At 32.3% G+C, this 22,942-nt stretch overlaps 1 protein-coding gene across 1 annotated transcript in view; it reads right to left on the bottom strand.

Moving 5' to 3' along the window:
* Window positions 1-22,942, bottom strand: part of PlexA (plexin A) — an 85,345-nt gene that overhangs the window by 28,082 nt on the left and 34,321 nt on the right. Inside the window, exon 5 of the mRNA XM_065514646.1 lies at window positions 4,473-4,668. Coding sequence (XP_065370718.1) covers window positions 4,473-4,668 — 196 coding nt within the window. The remainder of the gene's footprint in view (window positions 1-4,472; window positions 4,669-22,942) is intronic.

Below are 22,942 nucleotides of genomic sequence, written 5' to 3'. Positions count from 1 at the left end.
GCTGCAGAACGATCAATCTGTAGTGCGATTCACTAACTTTTATAACGATAATCGTATCGTTAAATAAATATAACGAAAATTTATCGAAGTTGCTATTCAGTAACATTTTTAACGACATTCGCTGTCGCACAGTGGGGGATCTGAAAAAAAAAGTGGAAATAAATCTGTAACTTCTAAACGAATAGCCCGATTTTAATAAAATTTCACATGGCTATAGAGGAAAAAAAAATAAAATTTTACTTTTCAAATGCGAATAACTCGTAAACTATAAGAGATAATATATGGCTAAAGCAATCTAGATCTCGTCTAGTACATTCCATATATATAAAAATCTTTCAACTCGGATCGCAAACAAAAATTTGGCATCATTTTTAATTTTTGATATACCCGAGGTGCCCCACTTTGGGGCATTGTGGCTCGGCCCCCCCTTGGTTGTTTAAGCCCAAATTCAAAACTTAAACTTATCGACACCTCCTCTATAGCCATGGGAAATTTTATTAAAATCGGGCTATTCGTTTAGAAGTTACAGATTTATTTCCACTTTTTTTTCAGATCCCCCACTGTGTGTCGGTTGAAGTCAGCTGTTACTTTAAGCAGTTTTTTTTTTGTTATGTTAGGACAATAATTAAAGTTGTGTTTATTTAAACGATAAAATGTATTTGCAATTTTTCTTCGTCATCTTCACGTTTTGTAGTTGGAACTATCGTAAAAATAATGGAAACACAATTTTGTTCACTTAACTTATTAATATTTACAATAAAATATAAAAAATAAGGGAATTTGACGATTAGACTACTAATTATTCAACTGCAAGGTGTACTTATTTTTGTTCGCGATGTCCCAAAAGTAATCCTTTACATTTTGGTTGGAAATAAGTTGTTTTGTTAGTAGAGTTATTTATAAAATTATGTATTACAAAAAAAAATAAATAACAACAACCTTCCGATTGCTAGTCAACGTTGTACTCACTACACCACTGGTTAATTATTTCATTATGTGTCAAATAAAATAATGGTTTTCTGCTTTTCGCTTATTTTAAATTATTTGAAAACAAAAATACAGCTATAAACAATCGTTAAAAATAAATTACTGAATCACAAAATCGTTACTGCAAGCGATTATTTATGTCGATAAACATTACGATTGTCGGTTCGTTAAAAGTTAGTGAATCGCACTACTGGAGAAGTATTTTTAAAATAATTGCTGATCATTGGCAACGGCAAAATCCCGGATGACATTTCGACCGGATGCATTCAATTTCCCGTTGCTTTCTGCCAGTTCACCGAAACAAAATCCGAACTCATCCGAAAGGTGTTTTCAAACATTGCACAAAATTATGATTGGTTGAGCGAACGTGCTATACCTGACCGACTTGCCATTCGATTTAAAACCAAAAGTGACACCCAAGATTTTCGGGTGGTTCACTGTCGGAATTTGTACGCCGTCGACCATGATGCCTAAGTTCAGTTTTACCTCCTTCGTCCAGGTGGTGAAGAGTGTTGCCGATGACTTCGTTGGTGATAACTGCAGGTTACGTGCAGTGAAGAAATTGTGGATTTCATTCCCACGACAGCCGGTTCTACGTACCGGAATGACCCGAAGATCTTCGGCCAAGGGCAGTCAAACCAGCGTTGCCGCTTTGGTCCAATTGGACCAAAAGTGGTAGATTTTATTTACAAGTACAACGATTTGTAGTTTGGTTGGTTTGTTCAATTTTATTTTTAATTTTTTGGTATGAAATACTATTAATATTTTTAAAATTTATAGTTTTTAAATTTAATGATACACAGAAAAAACTAATTCTTAAACCGTTTCAATTCAAATATTTGTCACATATTGAACTGGTTTCAATTATTTCATAATTAAATCAAGTATTCATTTGCTCAAAAACAAAATTTCTTGATATTTTCTATTGAATTTTGAGTTTTGAACAGAGTATGAAAACAAACAAAACATTTCGCAAACGTTTGCAGAATGTACAAAACAAATCAAAATTTTTTTATTGTATTGTACATGAGCAAAAACAAAACAAATACTTTTCAAGTGACAAAGAGAGAAAACGAAATGATTGGCTTTTCACTCATCTTCATTATTTAATTTACCGTTACAATCGTACATTTGAGTACAAAACAGATAGAGAAACGTATTTTTTATTCCTTTTGTTTTTTATTGTACTGTAAATCAATGAGTAAATCAATTACCAAACGTTTGTTAAACGTTTTTTATCAGAATGTTTCAATATTGTTCTTACTCTTTTCTTTTATAGCTTCGTACGTTTATATTAATGTACAGTTTGCGCTCATGAGCAAAAACAATACAAAACAAAATGGGAAAATCATTCTCATTGTTTTTGTTTGGTTTTTGTTTTATTCACTGCACGGAACAAAACAAAACGATAGCAAACGTTTCGATTTGTTTATTTCCGTAATCAGGTTTTGAATTTGATTATTTTGACAATTGAATATACAATTTTTGTTATTTGTTGAATTTCAAATACAAAAATTATTGAATAGATAATTTTCGTAATTGAAAACACATTTTTGTTATTTTTTGTGAAATAATCAAATTCAAAACTCAAAATTCAATAGACAATATCAAGAAATTTTGTTTTTGAGGAAATGAATACATGATTTAATTATGAAATAATTGAAACCAGTTCAATATGGGATAAATATTTGAATTGAAATATAATTTTTTCTGTGTAACAAATAAAAAACATGTGTGAAATAAAATAGTTGGAAACCCTGATTATTGAACTTAACGCCGTTAAATGTATAACATCTTTGCATTTATATGAAAAACATCAAAATCATCATCAAATTAAATGTAAACAAACACTTGTATTTCTTAAACAAAAGGCCGCAAAAAAGTTATTTTTTTTATAATTTTATTTAATAGTAAAAATATGTAGTATTTTTAGATATCTTTCAAAAACTCCAAGACTGGCAATTGATGCTGATGGAGAAAACCAAACATACATAAAATGCCAATGATAGAAAATAAATATGAATAAAATATCTATTACTACGTTTATACGTAGCCTATTCGCAAATAAAAATTATTTGCAATTAACTAACTCACTGTTTATAAGTCGGAAAATTTATGTTTTTATGTGATGCCGGATGGTAAACTTTAATAAATAAAAGTAATGTTTTTGAACAAAATATGATACATTTTTTATTTTTTAAATGCAAAAATTATAGAATCTAAAATTCATATTTGTCTCGCAATCCAATTAATGCAAAAACAATGAAATATTTAAAAAAAGTCTTAATAAACTAAAATTTTTAAAACATATGGCAATGTTTAAAATCTTATTTGCAAATAGTGTCGTTAATCAGGAATTGTTTTCGTGAGTTAGCTATTCGCAAATAAAAAATTAATTCACTGTTTATGCGGCAAATTTTTATAAATGCAATATTTTTATTTGCGAATAAGCCGTGCGTATAAACGTAGTATATAATATTACTTTTTTGTAGTGAATAAAGTTGCAAAATGAAGCGGAAATTTAGGAGTGAGTGGATTCAACTATTTGATTGGTTGCAGGAGAAAGATGGAAGCTGTTTTTGCATTGTATGTTTCAAAACAATCTTAAATCACTGTTCCCACATAAATAATGGAATTTGCTTCGGCTAAGTGATATATCTTTAGATATTAATGCTCGCATAAATTTGTTCGGGAAAATGTAAGCACACTTAAAGATGGATTCAATGAACTCTGTTATAGTGACGTATGTAATTTTATTTTTAATATACTTTCACTTCCAAATATTTCTGCTGCTGCAGAACGAAAACATTAGCAACTTAACGAGATATATAAAAATCGATTAATTATTTTCGAATTTATTCACAATTAAGTGAATTCGCTCATTTTCATAAAATTTTACTTTTTTGTTTGATATAAATAAAATTGAGTAGGTAATGGTTCTTCTTTCGATTGACTGAATTTTGAAAACATTTTCCCCATGCTATGTACAAATTTTCACACATATATTGCGTTTCAATCGGTTCAGTAATTTCGGAGTTTTAATAACAAATTGAAGCAAAAAATATATTTTTTATGTAAAAATATCCAATTTTTTTGTTTTATAAATATCATGAAAAATCGAAATCGTTAGAAATTGTTCAGATTTATTGCATTATGACAAACCCCATATAATAGCAACAAAATGATTTTGTTGCCCTGTGTAATCAAATGCTTATATTTATTTAAAATTAAATTTTTGGTAGGATAGGACAGAATTTGGTAGGTTTTAGAGTGTATGTTGGTAGGAAAAATATTTTCGTTGTGGCAACGCTGGCAACAACAACTAAACAACAACCGATACCGTTATTCGTTTCGATTGCCAACCTTGCAATAAACCGAACCACACTCCTCGAAAATCAAAAACCATTTGTAAAATATTTATTGTAGACTTAACGTTTAAAGCGTATCGCCAAAATATAATGGTTTAATAATAAATAAATACGTACTTGTGAGATTTTTCATTTTTGTCCGATAGTATGGAGAAATTATAAATTGAACTTTGTTTTGGTACCAAACTTAAACCAGCACCATCAGGAACATTATAATGCTGTAAAGTATTTAACTTTTTCCATTCATTTTCTGTTTTAGATGTGGTATCTTCATCATATAAAATGACACGGCCTGTTGTGCCTGTTCGCCACTCTGAAAATATAGAATTATATAGAAATAAAATATAGGAAAACACATAACTATATGTAAATCAAGCATTGTTCTTCTAAACTATGTATATTTTAGTAAATTAATGTATATACAAAAAGCATTTCTGTGGTCACAAGCAATAACCGCCTAATTAAAAAAACATGTTTTTGAGAAAAGCAATTCATATTTATAAAAGCGTTTCTGAAAAAAATAAAAGAGTGCATTAGAAAAAGTATAATGCAGAATCAAAGATTCTTACCCCCACAATGCTAAAATGAAAAATTATAGCAAAAGCTTTATTTATTAGAGAAATATTTAATAATAACAAATATCATCGCTTAATGCAACTCAGAAATACTAAATTGAAAATGCTAATGTCTGATTAGGCGTTTGTTGAAAATAAGTGTTTTGATTGTTGCTTGGCATATGTTGAGTTAAGCTGTTATTACATATTTAAAAATTGACATGTCAAGTAATTAAGCCAATTTGCAATAATTTAGTTTGGCTCTTATTTATGAAAATTTATTTCGTGAAAAATATAAACTAAAGTCATTATAAGCTATTTAAACAAAATAAAATATAATTGAATGTTTTCTTAAGTATATTTTGGCGCTTATTGTAAATCCAATAGTCTTCCTTAGGACTTAAGCCAATATGTTTCTAATTAATAACTTTTTAGTACAAAATTTAAGCGATTTTGTTTCGGCTCAGAGAGTTTGAGAGTTTCCATTTCATTTCTTCTGCAATATACATATTTATTTGATAAATATTCCATTTCAACTCCGAGTACTCTCTTACAGCTCAATTCTCTTTTAAATTGTTCGTTCAATTGCATTTCAATTCCTGTATGCTTTTTGGTTAATTTATTTCTACTCATCGAAAAATATTCTTCACACTTGAATTTTCCTTAATACTTTCTCTTAACAATTTGTTTTTGTTTATTCTTTCCAAGCAATATTAATTCTCCTTATTAATATTGTATACACACTAAAAAATAATCGAGGCTATATTAACTAAGCTTAATTAGTTAATTTCTTTTTATATGAAAACTAAAAACTAAGTTTTATTATCTATGCTAATAGGTAATTCAAACAATACACTTTACCTAAAAACTATGTTAATATAACTATTGGAATTAGTTATTTGATGTTTGGTATCTTTTTCAATGTTGTTTTTGTTTATTTTATTGTCAATTGAAAATATTTTTGGTGCAAAAGGGTATGTATGAAATTATCTAAAATTTTAGTTATATTAACTAAGAAACTTTGTAAATGCCATTCTACCCTTGCGCTTAGTTAAATTTATACTATATTCTTAGGAAATATAACCTATGGATTTTTTTGTGTGTAGTTATCAACAGAACTCAGTTTCTTCTTATTTTCTCTTTCTCCTTTATACTTACAATACGCAACTGATCATCATTAACCCCTGTGTGACCGGTGGGTGCATACAATTTTTATAAATTGTTTTCAACATTTTTTAATGTTTTTATTTATGCTTGGCATTAATTATTTAAATTTATTTTATATAATTCTTGTAAATATTTACGGTTCTTGTTTAATAAATTTATTAATTTAATTAATTTAATTAATTTGTAAACATAATAATTATAACCGTAAATAATTTGTTCAAATAATTTTTATATACATACATATGTACATCAAATAAATTTTAAAATTTATTTGTCATTCCTTTTTCTTTGGTACTATAATAAAACAATATTCTTGCATATACATAGTTAATATCAATTAAATTTATTTAATTATTATTCCTGTACTACAAAGGGTTAATTGACTTACAATTGTAAACAAATTCTAGATGCATTGTATTGTGATGTTTTCAAAAGTAACAATACTGGAGTAAACTGTGATCAGTTGATTTTAACAATCCAGTTCTGCAAAACAATTAATTCTTCAAAAATATTTTCTGAAATATTTATTTGTAAACTTGCATTAAACAAATAATTTTTTTTCTTACAATTCTTGGAATATTTCTGCAATTTGTTCCACAAATTCAAGAAAATCCTATTTCAATTCATTCCATTATTTTGTCCTAATTCCAAACATAAATTTGCCTGCTGGTTGTATTTTTACGAACTTTTATTCCGATTTTCACATTGATTGCCAATATGTCTCTCATCTTTTAAATTGTCTGGCCGATAGTATGTTGAATTTGAGGTTGATTATAATGATAATCGATATAATCGTATAAATTTCCTCAAATCCGAATTGAAGTCACATGGAGTCGCATTAATATATTTCTTATTGTAATATTATTACAATGTTGTCCGAATTGTCTGATACCTTTCGTGTACGGTCTCAAGTCAATTGTGGTACAATTTCTACAAATTTTCCACCAGCTTTCATCACACAGACCTCCGTTTCAGAAATTCTTGCAACTGCTTCCAAACCTTCAGATTTCAATCCTTAAAAATTTAATAATTCGTCCAAATGTCAATGGTGTCCCAAAGAACATCATCCAATACGCAAACGTCCAAAGTTTTTGCAAATGTCATATTCTGATCGCATCAATGAGATAAAACGTCAAAGTTTGTGACTCAATTGTTTCTCCAAAACTCATTCAGTCCGAAACTGTTATAGCCATAATAGTTGCATCCATTGTAAAACAAAGCCATAACACGTTACTGCATAAAGATTCCGACACATCCATACAACAATCTGCCCCGAGTTCTGTTCCCAATTCAAATCTTAATATTGATTCAGCTCTTTCAACTTTATTCCAATACACTCCTGTCCACTTGTAGTTCCGGAGCTGAGATGGTTCAATCTTGTTTTTCCGTAAATTCTAAAGAGGTTTTACTGGGGACAGAAATAGTAGAATATTTAATTTCTGAACGGCTATATTTGAAGACTGCTCAAAGTAATTTAAATTGCCGAATTATACTTTCCCACTGCATTCAGAATGTTAATCATAAGCAATCTCCAAACAGATTATCCAAATTTTTCACCGACCGGCAGTATGGCTTTCGTAGAGGACGCTCTACGGGAGACTTGCTAGCCTTCCTATCGGAAAAATGGTGTCGTTCATACACCGTTTTGGCGAAAGTAAAGTGGTGGCTCTAGATATTTCTAAAGCGTTTGATAGAGTATGGCATGGTGCGCTTTTAGCAAAACATATTGCTTTTGGTGTCGGTAATAACTTCTCTCGATTTATATCGAGCTCTCTCAGAGATCGCACTATACAAGTTGTTATAGATGGAATTTCATCAAACGAGTTCAAGATCAATTCAGGAGTACCGCAAGGCTCCGTCCTTTCTCCTACTCTATTTCTTATCTTTATAAACGACCTTCTACGTCAAACTTCCAACCCTATCTACTCTTTTGCAGATGACAGCAACATTTGCAATTCATATGTATTCAATTATAGACCAAGCCTGTCGGAGATAGGGCAATGAGGCAAAATATGAATGATACGCTCAACCAAAATCTTGTGACAATCTTCTCTGAATGGGGTTGTGCGAATAGAGTTGATTTCAATGCACGCAAGACTCAATGTTGTATGTTAACTCACAAACGCACAACAGATCATGTTGCTCCATCTGTTTTTATGGGTGGTGTAAATATTAAGGAATCAGAAGCTCTTGATGTTCTAGGCATGAGTATTCAGTGCGATGTCCGCTGGACAAAACACATTTTTCGAGTGTCGAAAGAAGCATTCAAGTGCCTTGGTTTTCTAAAACGGTGTAAGAAATACTTCACTCCATCTGATCTCCTTACTATTTACACCACTTATATCCGACCTAAAATGGAATACAACTCTCATGTGTGAGCCGGTGCTTCGAAGTCTATTTTGGAGTTACTCGACCGCGTACAGGAGAGGGCGAAGGTGCTTATCGGTGACAGTAGGGTGTCCAGCTCTATTGACTCACTGGAACATCGTCGCAATGTGGGTTGTGTTTCACTGTTCTACCGATACTACAATGGTATGTGCTCTGCTGAAATTAGGGAACTTGTTCCTGAAACCCGTAGTTTTTTACGCAACACACGCTCTTCGGCAAGGGCACATCAAATTGTTGTCGACTGGACAGTAGATCGCACAACACATTACAGGGAAAATTCGTTCTTTAGCCGTACTGTCCGTATGTGGAATAAGCTTCCTCCTGAAGTCTTTCCTGTCACTTTCAATATAGGAAAATTCAAATCAAATGTCCACAAACACTACTCCCTCTATACTCCCTCCCATAACCTATTTTCCTAGTTCCAACACAATGCTTTGCATGAGTAGGGGACATCCCCTGATTAGTTGAATGCTTTAAATTCTTTGATGTTACTCCATTCTTGAAAAAAACTCAGCAGTTGAAAAATTTAAATAAACTGCAACAAAGAGAAATAATAGATAACCAGTTTTCGCAACAAACGAGTTTTGCTGCAAATCATATATCATCGAACGAGTTTTACAGCACATTATAGCCCACAAGGAAATTTTCTCATTCTACTTTTCTATATTTTGATATTTATTTTAAATTATTAAAATTATGGTAACAGTAGTAAAACAGTAATTAACCCAGATATGCTTATTGCTTGATCATTTTAAAAGTACTTTTATATTATTTTGGTAGCAAATGAGAAATAAACAAGTAAGAGAGATATATTCGGCTGTGCCGAATCTTAGATACCCTTCACCTTTAAATTTTTTTTTTAAAAACTTTTTTCCAAATTTTTTAAAAAAAAATTTTTGGAAAAATAATTCATGACAAAAAAATTTTTGATGAAAAAAAAAATTCGGGTTAAAAAACATTTTTCCGATTTTGACCCATTGTAGGTCCAACTTACTATAGCTTTATATGCAGTGGTGGCCAGCTATTTAAGACAAATACTTGATTTTTTCTTCAACTGAATTTTAAGTGCGATAAAGTCAAAACAGGATCTAAGGGTATTTATTATTAATATTTCTAGTTTCTCAAAAATGTTTGGAAAAATCGGTACACGAAATATTTTATAACAATAAAATATAATGATATAAATTTTAAAAAATATGAATATTTAAAAAAAAAATTTTTGGTCAAGTTGTGAATTGACACAGTTGATAAAACAGTCATCATGCATACATATTTTTTTTTTTATTATTATTTATTTTCAACAACCTAGCCTATTGGCCGGCCATAATCGGTTATAAATTTCTACTTAAAAAAATAGTTTACATTAAAAAATTTAAATATAAAATAAATTAAATAATTATGATTTAAAAATAAATAAATATTATAAATAAAATTGAACAAAGTCAAAACTTAAACTCAAACATACTACATTATAAAACATCATTATTAGATAATGATTCTTTAATTGATGTCAGTAAATTAGCAACTTGATAAGAAAAACTAGTTTCCACTAGGAAAAAAAAATATTTGTGGAAATATTTGAAAAAATAATTGATAATCACATGGAATTTAGCAAACAATTTTTGTCTTAATTACCTGGCCACCACTGTACATCGTTGCAATGGACTTTGAAATATCTATCATTAGATATTTTATTGTAAATATTAATAAGTTAAGTAAACAAAAATGTGTTTCCATTATTTTTACGATAGTTCCATCTACAAAAGATGAAGATGACGAAGAAAAAATTGCAAATACACTTTATCGATTAAATAAACACAACTTAAATTATTGTCGCTAACATAACGAAAGAAAAATTTAATTAATAAAAATTAATAAATTTATTTAATTCTAATAATACATTTTGAATGAGCGAGAATCCACATTACAATGAACCAATAAACTTGAAACTAGAGACATGTTATCCTGAATTATTATTAATTCACAAAGGGAGACTTAATACCCAGCAAAAACTTCGCTTACAAAGCTACAAATAATGTATTTTTTAATAACTTACATTGTAAGTAGTAAAGTCTAAAAAAAAACAAAATAAAATAAACAAACAAAAAAAATAATCGGTTACTTTTTTTCAATTTGCCCATTTTTTTATTGCTTGTTTATTTTTAGAAACATACAAAATAATATTGTATTACTGTGTGAAAACCATTATTTGATGCACAATAAAATAACTAAGCAGTGGTGTAGTGAGTAGAACAGCAGACTAGCAAACGCATAGTTCTTGGTTCGACTCTTGGCTGCGACTTGTTTTTTTTTTTTTTGTTTGCAAATACAAAATTCTATAAATAACTCTACTAACAAAACAACTTATTTCCGACCAAAAAATATAGCTTACTTTTGGGACATCGCGAACAAAAATAAGTACTTATTCCGCCGAAAAATAAGTAGTCCAATCGTCTAATTCCCCTTATTTTTCGGCTTATTTGTAAGTAAAGTTTTTGCTGGGTAGTACTATTTCTTTCTTCTAATTGGGGTGGCGAAGCGCACCGGATCAGCCAGTACTCTATACTTTTATTGGATATTTGAAAATAAATAAGTCTTTGTTAAAAACACTTTGCATTCTTTTTTTAAATTAAATAAATAAACATTCATTTGAATTTTAATTGTCAGGAAATACTTGGATGAATCTTTGGATAAAAAATTTTTTTTCTAAATTTTTAATTTTCTACTGAAAATAGATTAAAAGTAAAAACCGAAGAATAATTGTCGGTTTCGGTTTAAGGCCTTAAAAAACCGCGGTTTCGGTTTCGATTAAAACCGAATACGAAACTCTAATCTCATCTACTCATATGTATGTAAATGTGAACGTGGAAATTATGAATCTATACATACGATTCATAATTTCCACGTCACGTCCACGTGAATTTTGACATACACATGGAATTCCATTTGTATGGAATAAATGTCCCAATACATATGGATTACATTACGTGTGATCCCGTTTTTATTTGTAAGCTATTTGGGATATTCAAACGGTCTGCTATTAGGTCATAATGTCCTAATATATTATGATAGTTTAAAAAAATTTTTGTTGTGTTTCAAACAAAATCTCTGAAATATGTTAGTATCCAAATAATGTTCAACATAAATATGTTTCATATATACGCATCATCAATCATCCCACCAAATTTTGTGACATATCTCCCATATATGCAATGTTTAAGGTATTTAATATTAAGACAGTTTGAAGTAAAAAAGAATATGAAAAAAAATGTAACAGAAATTATTGGGAAGAAAAAAAAATAATAATTAGCGGGAAAAAAGTCTAAATACAACGTAGTATCTTCTAACATCACATATAATATTTAAAACAAAGAAAAGGAAATAACTGTTAATTTTGTTGATTTATTTAAATTTACAAGCATTACAATTGTTAAAGTGATAATTAAAGATTTTTTTGAATTTTTATCCTCGAAAATGTCAAATTGAATAAGGGCTCATATTCCAGTTCGGAATATGGTCGTAAATCTCCGAAAGGAAAATAAATTTTATGGAGAAATTGCTAAGGCAACAAAATTAAGTCGGCTACTGTACATACGATCAAAAACATTCACCCTTATCGTGGTTGGCGTAAACGTCATACGCCTACGACAGTTTCGTACTAGATTAAAGAAACAGTTTGCATTTTATCTTTAATCTAGTACGAAACAGTTGTAGGCATAAGACGTTTACGCCAACCACGATTAGGGTGATTATACTAACTCCAATAGAACCGAAAATAATCCAAGATCTGGCAGACTTAAGAAGCTTTCGAGACGTGATATTACCAGTATAGTGAACCAGGATTCGAAAATAAGCGCTCCAAAATTGGCGGAACAGATCGATAAATGTTCCAATAACATTTTACATGACAATGAATTTAATAGCAGAACATCACGCAAAAAAACACTCATTTCAGCGAAGAAACATATACTTTGGCTTGAGTTTGCTAAAGCTCATATGGACAAGGGTATGGAATTTTGGAATCGTATTGTATTTGCCGACCAAAGAAAGTATAATATTTTCGTAAGTGATGTCGGATCCAAAGTTTGGAGAAAACGAAACACTGCTCTTGATCCAAAGAATATTGTACCTATAGTCAAACATGGTGGAGGCAAATTTATGTTTTGGGGTGCCATGGCGTCATCTGGAGTGGGTCGTTTGGTTTTTGTCGAGCGTAACATGGACCGTCATCAATATAAAAACATATTGGAACAAAATATTAAGGCATTTGTTGATAGTTTCAATGGATTTTCTAGCAAGATAACGACCCTAAGCATACTGCGCACGTTGTTCGAGGCTGGCTTCTTTATTATGCCCCAAGACAGCTATATTCACCACCCCAGTCACCAGACTTAAACCCAATAGAGCACATATGGGACGTTTTGTAAAAATTTGTGCGAAAATATGACATCAGTAGCCTTGAAACATTAAAAACCGCTCTTATTCGAGCATAAGCCGAAAATCACCATCTATTACAGAGAATTTGGTGAAATAAATGCACCGTCATCTTATTGATGCCCAAGGTGACGCGCGTGAACAAAACAACCCGAACATTATTTTAGCAAACCGTAACAGCTGTTTTATCAAAACAAACATTTTTTCTTGTGTGGTGAGAAATTCTTTGTTGTTGCATGTGTATCACGTGTAGATTTGTTATTGTAAAAGCGGTTTGTTAAAAATTCTATTCCATTCGTTTCTATATTTTAATCTGGCAAACCGAAAACATAACCTCAATAACAGTAAACAAACTCTTGAATAGCTATTTTAGATGCAAATATCAAACCTATTTAGGTGTAAAGAAAATTTATCAAAAACATAAATTTTATTTGGAAACATAACTAAAAACATGTAAGAATAACATAAAAGACTCCGTGTGGAGTTATCAGTCTCCCATCGGACGCGTCCCAGGTGGCGGATAGGGGGAGCAATTGCCTAGTCTATTGATACTGTTTCCTAAAACATGTCATTAGCCCTGACAAATGCTCGAGCAATATCAATATCTTGAGACACTTTTTCTAACAAATGGTCTAAACTTATTGATATGGCTAGGTTTCGTAAAACGGGTTGTGATAGCCAACTATATAATAGTGTGACACATTTTGTTCAACAAATGGTCACAGTAGGATATAATTGGTGCTAGGGTAATGCTATAACTGGCGATACATTTTAGAACAAATGGTCGCCTAGCGATAGTGCTCTTTTCATCTTTCTTGTTTTACTACCCGCGGACCAAAACTGTTCTGTTCTTTCCTCTCTCTGTTCTTTCCCTCTTTCTTTTCCCCCACTTGTAAGGTTAACGTGGTTGGTAGCAGTGCCGAGAACCTGAATGGCTAATTAGTGGTTAAAGAAGATTAGTCGATAACAGCTCCCCTCCGGTGCTTATGACACGGGCCGGTTGTAATCTCTGTCAAGTCTATGTACGCCGTCACTGCATGGATGGTCCATCCCCTTACGTGCCTACTCGTGGGACCAAAAATGAACACAAACAACCAACATGGTGGAATTCTGAGCTATCTAAACTACGTAGGGAAACTCGTAGGGCCTTTAACATTAGCTACAATAGTAAATCATGGCAACCATATCGTGATCAATTGAAAGCCTACAAGAAAGCTATAGTAGTCGCAAAAAGAAACTCATGGAGAAGCTTCTGCGAATCTATAGATAATACAAAAGACTCTGCAAGACTTAGTAGAATTCTAGCCAAGGGGCAATCCAATCCTACTTATATCAAAAGGAAGGATGACTCCTGGTCTGAATCCTCAGCAGAGTCACTTGACATCCTACTGAATACTCATTTCCCAGGCTGTAAGGATGTTGCTACGGACTTTGAGAGGGAAGGTAGGACTCTATTCAATATCGATAGTTATATCGTCTCCTATGACAGCATATCATGGGCGATTGACAGTTTCGCACCTTTCAAGTCACCCGGGCCGGATGGTATATTGCCAAAGATGCTACAAAGTGCAAAAAGGCATATCATTCCCTGGCTTCATAGAATTTTTACGCTCTGTCTCTCCCTCAATCACATTCCGGTTAACTGGAGGGGCGTAAAGGTCGTTTTTATTCCCAAAATTGGAAAAAGAAGTCATGAGAAGGCGAAGGACTTTCGTCCAATTAGTCTTTCTTCTTTCCAGCTTAAAACGTTGGAAAGACTCATTGACGCTCACATTAGGCATCGCCTAGAGGGTACGACACGGCTCTCTAATAGTCAGCATGCCTACCTTAAGGGCCGCTCTACAGAGACAGCTCTGCACGAGGTCGTAAGAGTTGTAGAGAGATCTCTCGAATTTAAACAATATACAATGGCAGCCTTTCTGGATATAGAGGGTGCTTTCAATAATGTTACCACTCTTGCAATTCAGCAAGCTCTTACTGACCTAGACGTTGAAGAATATATCAATAACTGGTTAGTAAACATGCTGAAATCAAGAATAGTTACAGCAAATCTTGGTAATAGCGTCAAGTCCAAGCAAGTTGGCAGAGGCACACCACAGGGTGGGGTGATCTCTCCACTACTGTGGCTTATCGTTATTAACTCGATTCTCATTGATCTAGACAGAAAAGGGATAAAAGTTGTCGCTTATGCGGACGATGTGGTGATACTCGTATCAGGTCTGTTTCCGGACGTGATCAGTGATATTATGTCCACTGCTTTAGGGTTGCTCGATAACTGGGCCACGGCAAGTGGTCTTGGGGTGAATCCTAGCAAAACAGAACTCGTACTTTTCACAACAAAGACCAAGATTCCAAGCTTCAAACTTCCACGGTTGAAAAACTGCGAAATCCCCCTTTCAAATAATGCAAAATATCTGGGTATTATACTGGACTCTAAATTGTCATGGAAGCTAAATACTCAACATAGGGTAAAAAAGGCTACGGTGGCCTATTATACCTGTCGTAAGATGTTTGGTAGAAAATGGGGACTTAGTCCCAGCATAGTTAAATGGATGTATACGGCTATAGTACGTCCAATTCTTACTTACGGATCTCTTGTATGGTGGACTGCAACTAAAAGGAAGTATGTCGTAGACCAACTATACAAAGTCCAGAGATCAGCATGCATTGATATAACCGGCGCACTAAGAACTAGTCCTTCAGAGGCACTGAACACTATATTGCACCTTGTGCCAATAGACCTTCACATAATGGCCACCTCTGCATGTAGCGCAGTGAGGCTTCGAGCTTCTGGCTGTTGGAGATCGAGAACATATGGGCACGCGGGGATTTTGAGCCAGTTGCCTTCGATCGTTCTCCAACCATCTGACTATATTACTCCATCTACAGATTTTAATAGGGTTTTTAAGGTCTTAATCCCCTCCAGGAGTGAGTGGGGTATGGGTAATCTCGTGTACAAATATGACACTAGGATATATACAGACGGTTCGAAAATGAGCTGTGGTGTTGGTTCTGGCGTCTTCTGTGACGAACCCGAGATAGGTATTTCGTATCGTCTTCCGAATGAGTGTAGTGTTTTCCAGGCGGAAATTTTTGCAATCATGGCAGCTTGTAATATACTACTTGATCATAACACCCGCGGCAATATAGGTATTTTTGTCGACAGTCAGGCGGCACTTCTCTCGCTGAATGCCTACACAAATTCATCTTCACTAGTTAGGCAATGTAGGAACTCTCTGTCAAGGCTAGGTCGTCTATCTGATATTACTTTGGTTTGGGTACCTGCGCACAGGGACCACTACGGTAATGAACAGGCAGACGAACTAGCCAGAATGGGATCTGCCTTAGATATCTCCAATGCGGTCTCAGTAGCAATTCCACTGGGGACTATAAAAGGTATCATCTTCAGACATTTTCTTACAAAGGCTGAGAATAGATGGCGTAATTTAGACACATGTAGGGTAGCCAAGTTGATGTGGCCATCTTTTAACGAAAAACGAACTATGCAACTGATAACCCGGAATAGAAGGGATATATCTAGGTTGATGCCAGTATTAACGGGACACTGGGCGTTAGGCAAGCACGCAAATCGCCTGGGACTCCCCTTTAACGACCATTGCCGCAGTTGTAAGGATAGGGACAAGGAGGAAACGACTTTCCACCTTCTCTGCGAATGCCCAGCTCTGAGTGTCAAGAGACATAAATTCATGGGCAACTATACATTGACCAACCTTGGTGAGGTAGCCGGGTCTAAACTTAATGACCTACTAAGATATCTCACAGCTACAGGTTGGGTCTAGCTAGCACTTTTTAGTTACATTGCGATGTAAACGACAATACATCTGACGAGTGGTGTGGTCTCATCAAAACGGGGTCCCTTCGACTCTACTTGATTGTTCGCACGTAGTGAACTACCACGTAAACCAACCAACCAAACATAAAAGAATCTCCAAGTAAATTTTGTAGTTCAAACCAGTGTGCCATAACAGAATAGCCTAGTATATGCAATGTATGTTTGAAAATTGTAACTGAGGTAATTCCTCTATATATCCTGAACTAGATCTTGTGCGTCATATCGGATTGCAGGAATCGGTAGCTGATAACTGTAGTAATCGAATGACATATACATTTTTATATAAAAAACTGGAATATAGGAGTACTATACGTAACAAACTGAAAATTTTCCTACAAAATTTATAAAAACACCACTGCAGAAATTTCTCAGTAAATCCTGAACTAGATCTTGTGCGTCATATCGGATTGCAGGAATCCGTAGCTGATAACTGTAGTAATCGAATGACATATACATTTTTATATAAAAAACTGGAATATAGGGGTACTATACGTAACAAACTGAAAATTTTCCTAAAAGATGTATAAAAACACCACTGTATAAATTTCTCTGTAAATCCTGATCTAGATCTTGTGCTTCATATCGGATTGCACTAATCGGTAGCTGATAACTATATTAATCGAATGACATATACATTTTTATATAAAAAACTGGAATATAGGGGTACTATACGTAACAAACTGAAAATTTTCCTACGAAATTTATAAAAACACCACTGTAGAAATGACTCTGTAAATCCTGAACTAGATCCTGTGCGTCATATCGGATTGCAGGAATACGTAGCTGATAACTGTAGTAATCGAATGACATATACATTATTATATAAAAAACTGGAATATAGGGGTACTATACGTAACAAACTGAAAATAGGAATTTATCTCTAAATCTGGAACTGGATCTTGTGCGTCATATCGGATTGCAGGAATCCGTGGCTGATAACTGTAGTAATCGAATGACATGTATACTTTTTCATAAAAAACTATAGGGGTATTATACATAACAAACTAAAATGTTTCATGAAAAATGTAGAAGAACACCACACTAGTAATTGCCCTGTCAAATCTGAACGAGATCTTGTGCGTTATATCTGATTGCAGGAATCAGTAGCTGCAGCAATCGAATTACATATAAAAAAACTGGAATATAGGAATACTATATACCAAACTGAGTTGTTGTTTTCTAAAACCATAAAAAACGTATCATCAATATAAATTTGTATGAAAAAATAATAAACTTAAATAAAAATATGTATCCTAAATGGCAGTTACCTACTTCGATAGCTATTATTAAGGGCTATTAATTCCAGTTTTAAAATTTCAGGCACCGCTCGATTTGTGGATTTTACATCGCAACAAGGAATTTACGCAATTTGGAAAATAACAGTCGTTGTTTTTGATAACTATTATTATGGGCTATTGATTCCAGTTTTCAAACTTCAGGTACCGCTCGATTTGTAGATTTTATGAGATAAAATGTTAGAAAATACTATGTACAATATCGCTATTTTGATTGTTTGATATTGCATTAATTAGTTAAATATATCGTAACTGGCCAATACAAAATTATGTTCCTGAGGTGTGTTACTATTGATTACAGTTTAAAAAAATTTAAATTGTCCTAAGATGTCGTGTTGGCAAATGTAGAAAGTTACCTTTATTTTTGTCATATTTAATTTACATTTATTGTTATGGTTGTGTACGCACGTATTTTTTTTGGCAACAACAACATAACGTAGAAAAACTCACCTCACCACTAAGCACAATCAGCTGTTACGGTTTGATGAAATTCCAGAGTTTATTTTGTTCACGCCGATCCCAAATTGTACCAACCATATATAAAGAGTTATTTTTTTTTTAATTTTATATACAATTTTGAAATAATATTTATTTGTTGGTTGCTATATGTAGACTTTTTTCCTATGAATTTTTAATTGGTCAATTCACAAGGTCTCTTATCATGTCATATTGTCATAATGTTCTAATATTTCACAATGGTTTAAAATTGTTATTGTTGCTATTCAAGCAAAAAATGTCCTAAACCAGGGGTGCCCACAAGTTCCTTATGGAAGAGTAAACACCAATACATTTAAAGAAAAGCTACTTTTTATTCAATATTTGTTGTTGCTAAAACCAATTCATACAAAGAAAAAAGAAAAAAAACTCACTTTCAACACACACATTTTTAAAATATCATACGATAAACAAAAACAAAATCTACATGGATGATCGGAGTCGTCAATGTTTACCAGCAAAGCATACGAAAGTGTTGTTGCTTTCAACATGAGTGTATTCAGTGAAGAACGACAAAAAAAATAATAAGACAAAGTTGTTTGTGTATTTTGTATTGCTAGTGCTGAGTGCTGTAGTGAGTATACAAAACACACAGCCTATAGCTTAGAGCAATTACAAAAACAAAAGAGTACCAAGAGTATAGGGCTTGGGCATGACTGTCCTAAACTATTACTACTCTGTAAGCTGCTGTCGTAACCAACCAGCAGAGACCTGCGCCGAACCCCTACTAGCCTCATACGCCGAGCCGTCGAGTCGCTGATAATATCCGGGAGCCGACACCAAGAATCGTAGTCAAAAAGCTCTAGTCTCGAAAAATTAAGCAAAACCGCCATACCATTTTTCACAAGCCTCCGCCGCCGATAAAAGTGTTCGACACAGGTCTCTGATAATCAGCTGTTTTTGTTTACAATTATTTTTTCAACAAAATTTTTATTTGTTTTCATAAAAGTGGTTGCAGAATAATATTTAATGGACGCTATAGAAAATAATTATTATTTTAGTTTTCTCACTGGCATTGTAACATAAAATTTTTGTAATTGTTTTATTTTGTATCGGTCTTTTATATCAGCTAATTTAGATTTCAAATAGCACACTTAGTTATGAGGGGTTGTTCACAACAGTCGTATTTTTTCATGTTATCATTTTAGTACTTCTGAAATTAGGACACCTTGTGAATTAGCTTAATGTTTTTGTTATTATGGTTTATATTATGTAAATTATTTAATTTTTTACTTTATAAATAAAGTTATAGTTATTTATTAATGCCTTAAATACTGACATAAACATTTTTTTTAAATTTCTTCGCGAACTCTCTAAAACCCCTAAATCATAGGGTGTATGTAGACTTTATTCCTTGACTGTATATTAAAAATGTTGTTATTCAAATAAGATTAAATACAAATAAGTTTCATATCAAAAGAAAACTGCTTATAATCATGTAGGGTATTATATGGTCGGGCTTGCCCGACTTTACTTTCTTAATGGTGCATTTACACCTACGCCATAAACTTGTTATAAGTTGTTTATGGTGATAAACTAGTTTGAGAAACTTATTTATCCATACAAATCAAAAACAGGTTTGTAACTAGCTTTTGAGCTAAACTAGATACAAACAACCAGTTTTTGCTAATCCAACATTGTTTTCAACATTGTCATTTTCGACATTTTCTGACATTTTCTCAAAAATAAAAAAGAAAAAGTTTTCTTTAAAAAAAAGCCAAACTGTAAGAAAAAGTTTAAAAAAATTATTAAAAAGTGTTGCACTAGTGCAGTTGGTTGAGGCGCCAAAATAGTATATATGTTTGAAGTTTAATTTGCGGGTAGTGTGTAGACATTGATTTGTGGACTGTGATAAGTACCTTTCCGGTGAATTTATCATTCTCTCATGAACTTATTCGAACTTGTTTTGACTATTGTTTGAATCACTTATTAGGATTTGAGTATTGGAATTGATTATTAGATATTCACCCTTTTGATGACATTGTTTGTCATATAGGTTGGTCCCTCTACAGATTATATCTCTGAAGGAGGTATCAACTAATATACATTCAGTGACTAATATTTATATATACATATATTTGGCCCTTATAGTTTCTAGGTTGTACTGAATACCTTGCTTTCTCTTTTATTTGGTTGATTATTTCTGTTACACATGTACTTATCAAATTTCTTTTTTCCTAGTGGAAACTAGTTTTTCTTATCAAGTTGTTAATTAACTGACATCAATTAAAGAATCATTATCTAATAATTATGTTGTATAATGTAATACATATGTTGGAGTTTAAGTTTTGACTTTGTTCAATTTTATTTATAATATTTATTTAATTTATATCATAATTATTTAATTTATTTTATACTTAAATTTTTTAATGTAAACTATTTTTTTAAGTAGAAATTTATAACCGGTTATGGTCAATAGGCTAGGTTGTTGAAAATAAATAATAAAAAAAAAGTGTTTTTTATATAATAATAGTTGACCGCCCCGGCTTCGCCCGTTAGCATTTACTAATGTTAGTTCTTCAAGTTTCTCCAACCCACATGCCTGTTCTTATTTATTTGCAAATAAAATATCTTAATTTGTACTGCATACTTTAGGGAGCTTTTTTATTACAGTTTTACTCGGAATTTTTGAAATTTTTTCTTTAGAAACCATCTCCAGAAAATTTCGAATCGAATAAAAAAATCAGCCAAAATCGCTCCAGCCGTTCTCACGCGATGCCATTACATACATGAACCATTTCATTTTTATATACAGTGGTGGTCAAAATATATGCAACCAGAAACAGAATTTTACAAAAGTGGTTTAAACTAGTTTAAGATGTAAAGAAAAATATTCATTTGCTTATAATATTTTTTAATTAATGCTTTAAAAATAAGAATATGAAATTTAATTCAGAATTGTGCAGGATGCAACGTAATGGTATGGGGGTTGTTTTTCTGCTGCTGGAGTTGTCCCATCGCTCTAAATTAATGAAATAATGGATGGATTTATCTATAGAGACATCTTGGAAAGAGTAATGCTTCCAAATTCTGAGGATAATATGCCTCTTCGATGAGTTATTCAGCACGATAACGACCCCAAGCATTCTTCACATGTTGTTAAATCGTGGTTAGCACAAGAAAGAGTTTCGGTAATGGAATGGCCACCACAATTACTAGATTTAAATCCCATTGAGAATATTTGGGAAATCGTTAATCAAAGAATCGACCCCGAAAATTGCACTAATTCAGATATTATGTTTCAAGGATTGGTAGATGCTTGGAACGCTATTCCTGCAAATTTTATTACCAATTTGATAGCTTCACTGCCTTGCCAATGTAAGGCCGTCATTGAAAATATAGGATTTGCCACGAAATATTAAGTTTTATAGACAGAAATGTTTTAAAAGCAATTAGTTGCATATGTTTTGAACAATGAAATATCAACCCATACGTAGTTTTTTAATTTTTTTTCTTTTCAATGCAAACAATTCTGAATTAAATTTCATATTCTTATTTTTAAAGCATTAATTAAAAAATATTATAAGCAAATGAATATTTTTCTTTACATCTTAAACTAGTTTAAACCACTTTTGTAAAATTCTGTTTCTGGTTGCATATGTTTTGACCACCACTGTATATACTAGCTGAACCCGGTCCGCGTTGCTGGCCTTTAGAAAACATCTGTTTTATATTGCATCTCGATTTTAATATACAGTGTCGGAAAAAGTCGGTAATCCAACCTTCAATGTTAATACATGTGGTTTTATTTCGGCTGGTTCCAATTAATTCAAAAATTCAGTAGGAGAATTGACGACTTGTTCTTCGTTTATTACTGTGTCAATCGATTTGTATTTTATTGAAGACTTTATGTATACTAGGATCGCCTGGTGGCCGAAACTCGAAAACGCTTTTTACCACTTTTATGGAAAGAATTTTAAAATATTTTTTATATTGTGCACATCTAGAGAAAAAAAACCTTTTAAACCATATATATTTCTTCAATATTGGTGGACAATAACATACTTAAAAGTGTACCAAAAAAAACGTGTGGGCTATTTATATATAAGATGTAAATATAAAATATAACAAAGGATTGAAGGAATTAATTCTTAATTCCATTTTCGTGATCAAAATAAATTTTATCTCTTAACGATTCAGTTAAATGTATTGAATTAATTCCTTTTACTAAAATAAAATTGTATATATTTCGGGAATAGCCGGGTACACGGGAATGTAGAGAAACATTTTCCCGATTCCCTGGAATCAAAAAAGGTTGGGAAATTAAAAACCCTACCCCTATATCGGAAACGTATTTTATTTTCACATATTGATGGTGGGTATACATGATTCGGCACATCCGAATATAACACTCCACAGTGGGGCAGAATCGAAATTTTTTGGAAATAAATCTGGCATTTC

This window comes from Calliphora vicina, chromosome X (assembly GCF_958450345.1).
Source record: "Calliphora vicina chromosome X, idCalVici1.1, whole genome shotgun sequence".
In the NCBI taxonomy this organism is placed as follows: domain Eukaryota; kingdom Metazoa; phylum Arthropoda; class Insecta; order Diptera; family Calliphoridae; genus Calliphora; species Calliphora vicina.
The sequence above is the reverse complement of the archived record's forward strand: the minus strand, read 5'-3'. Positions and strand labels throughout refer to the sequence as shown.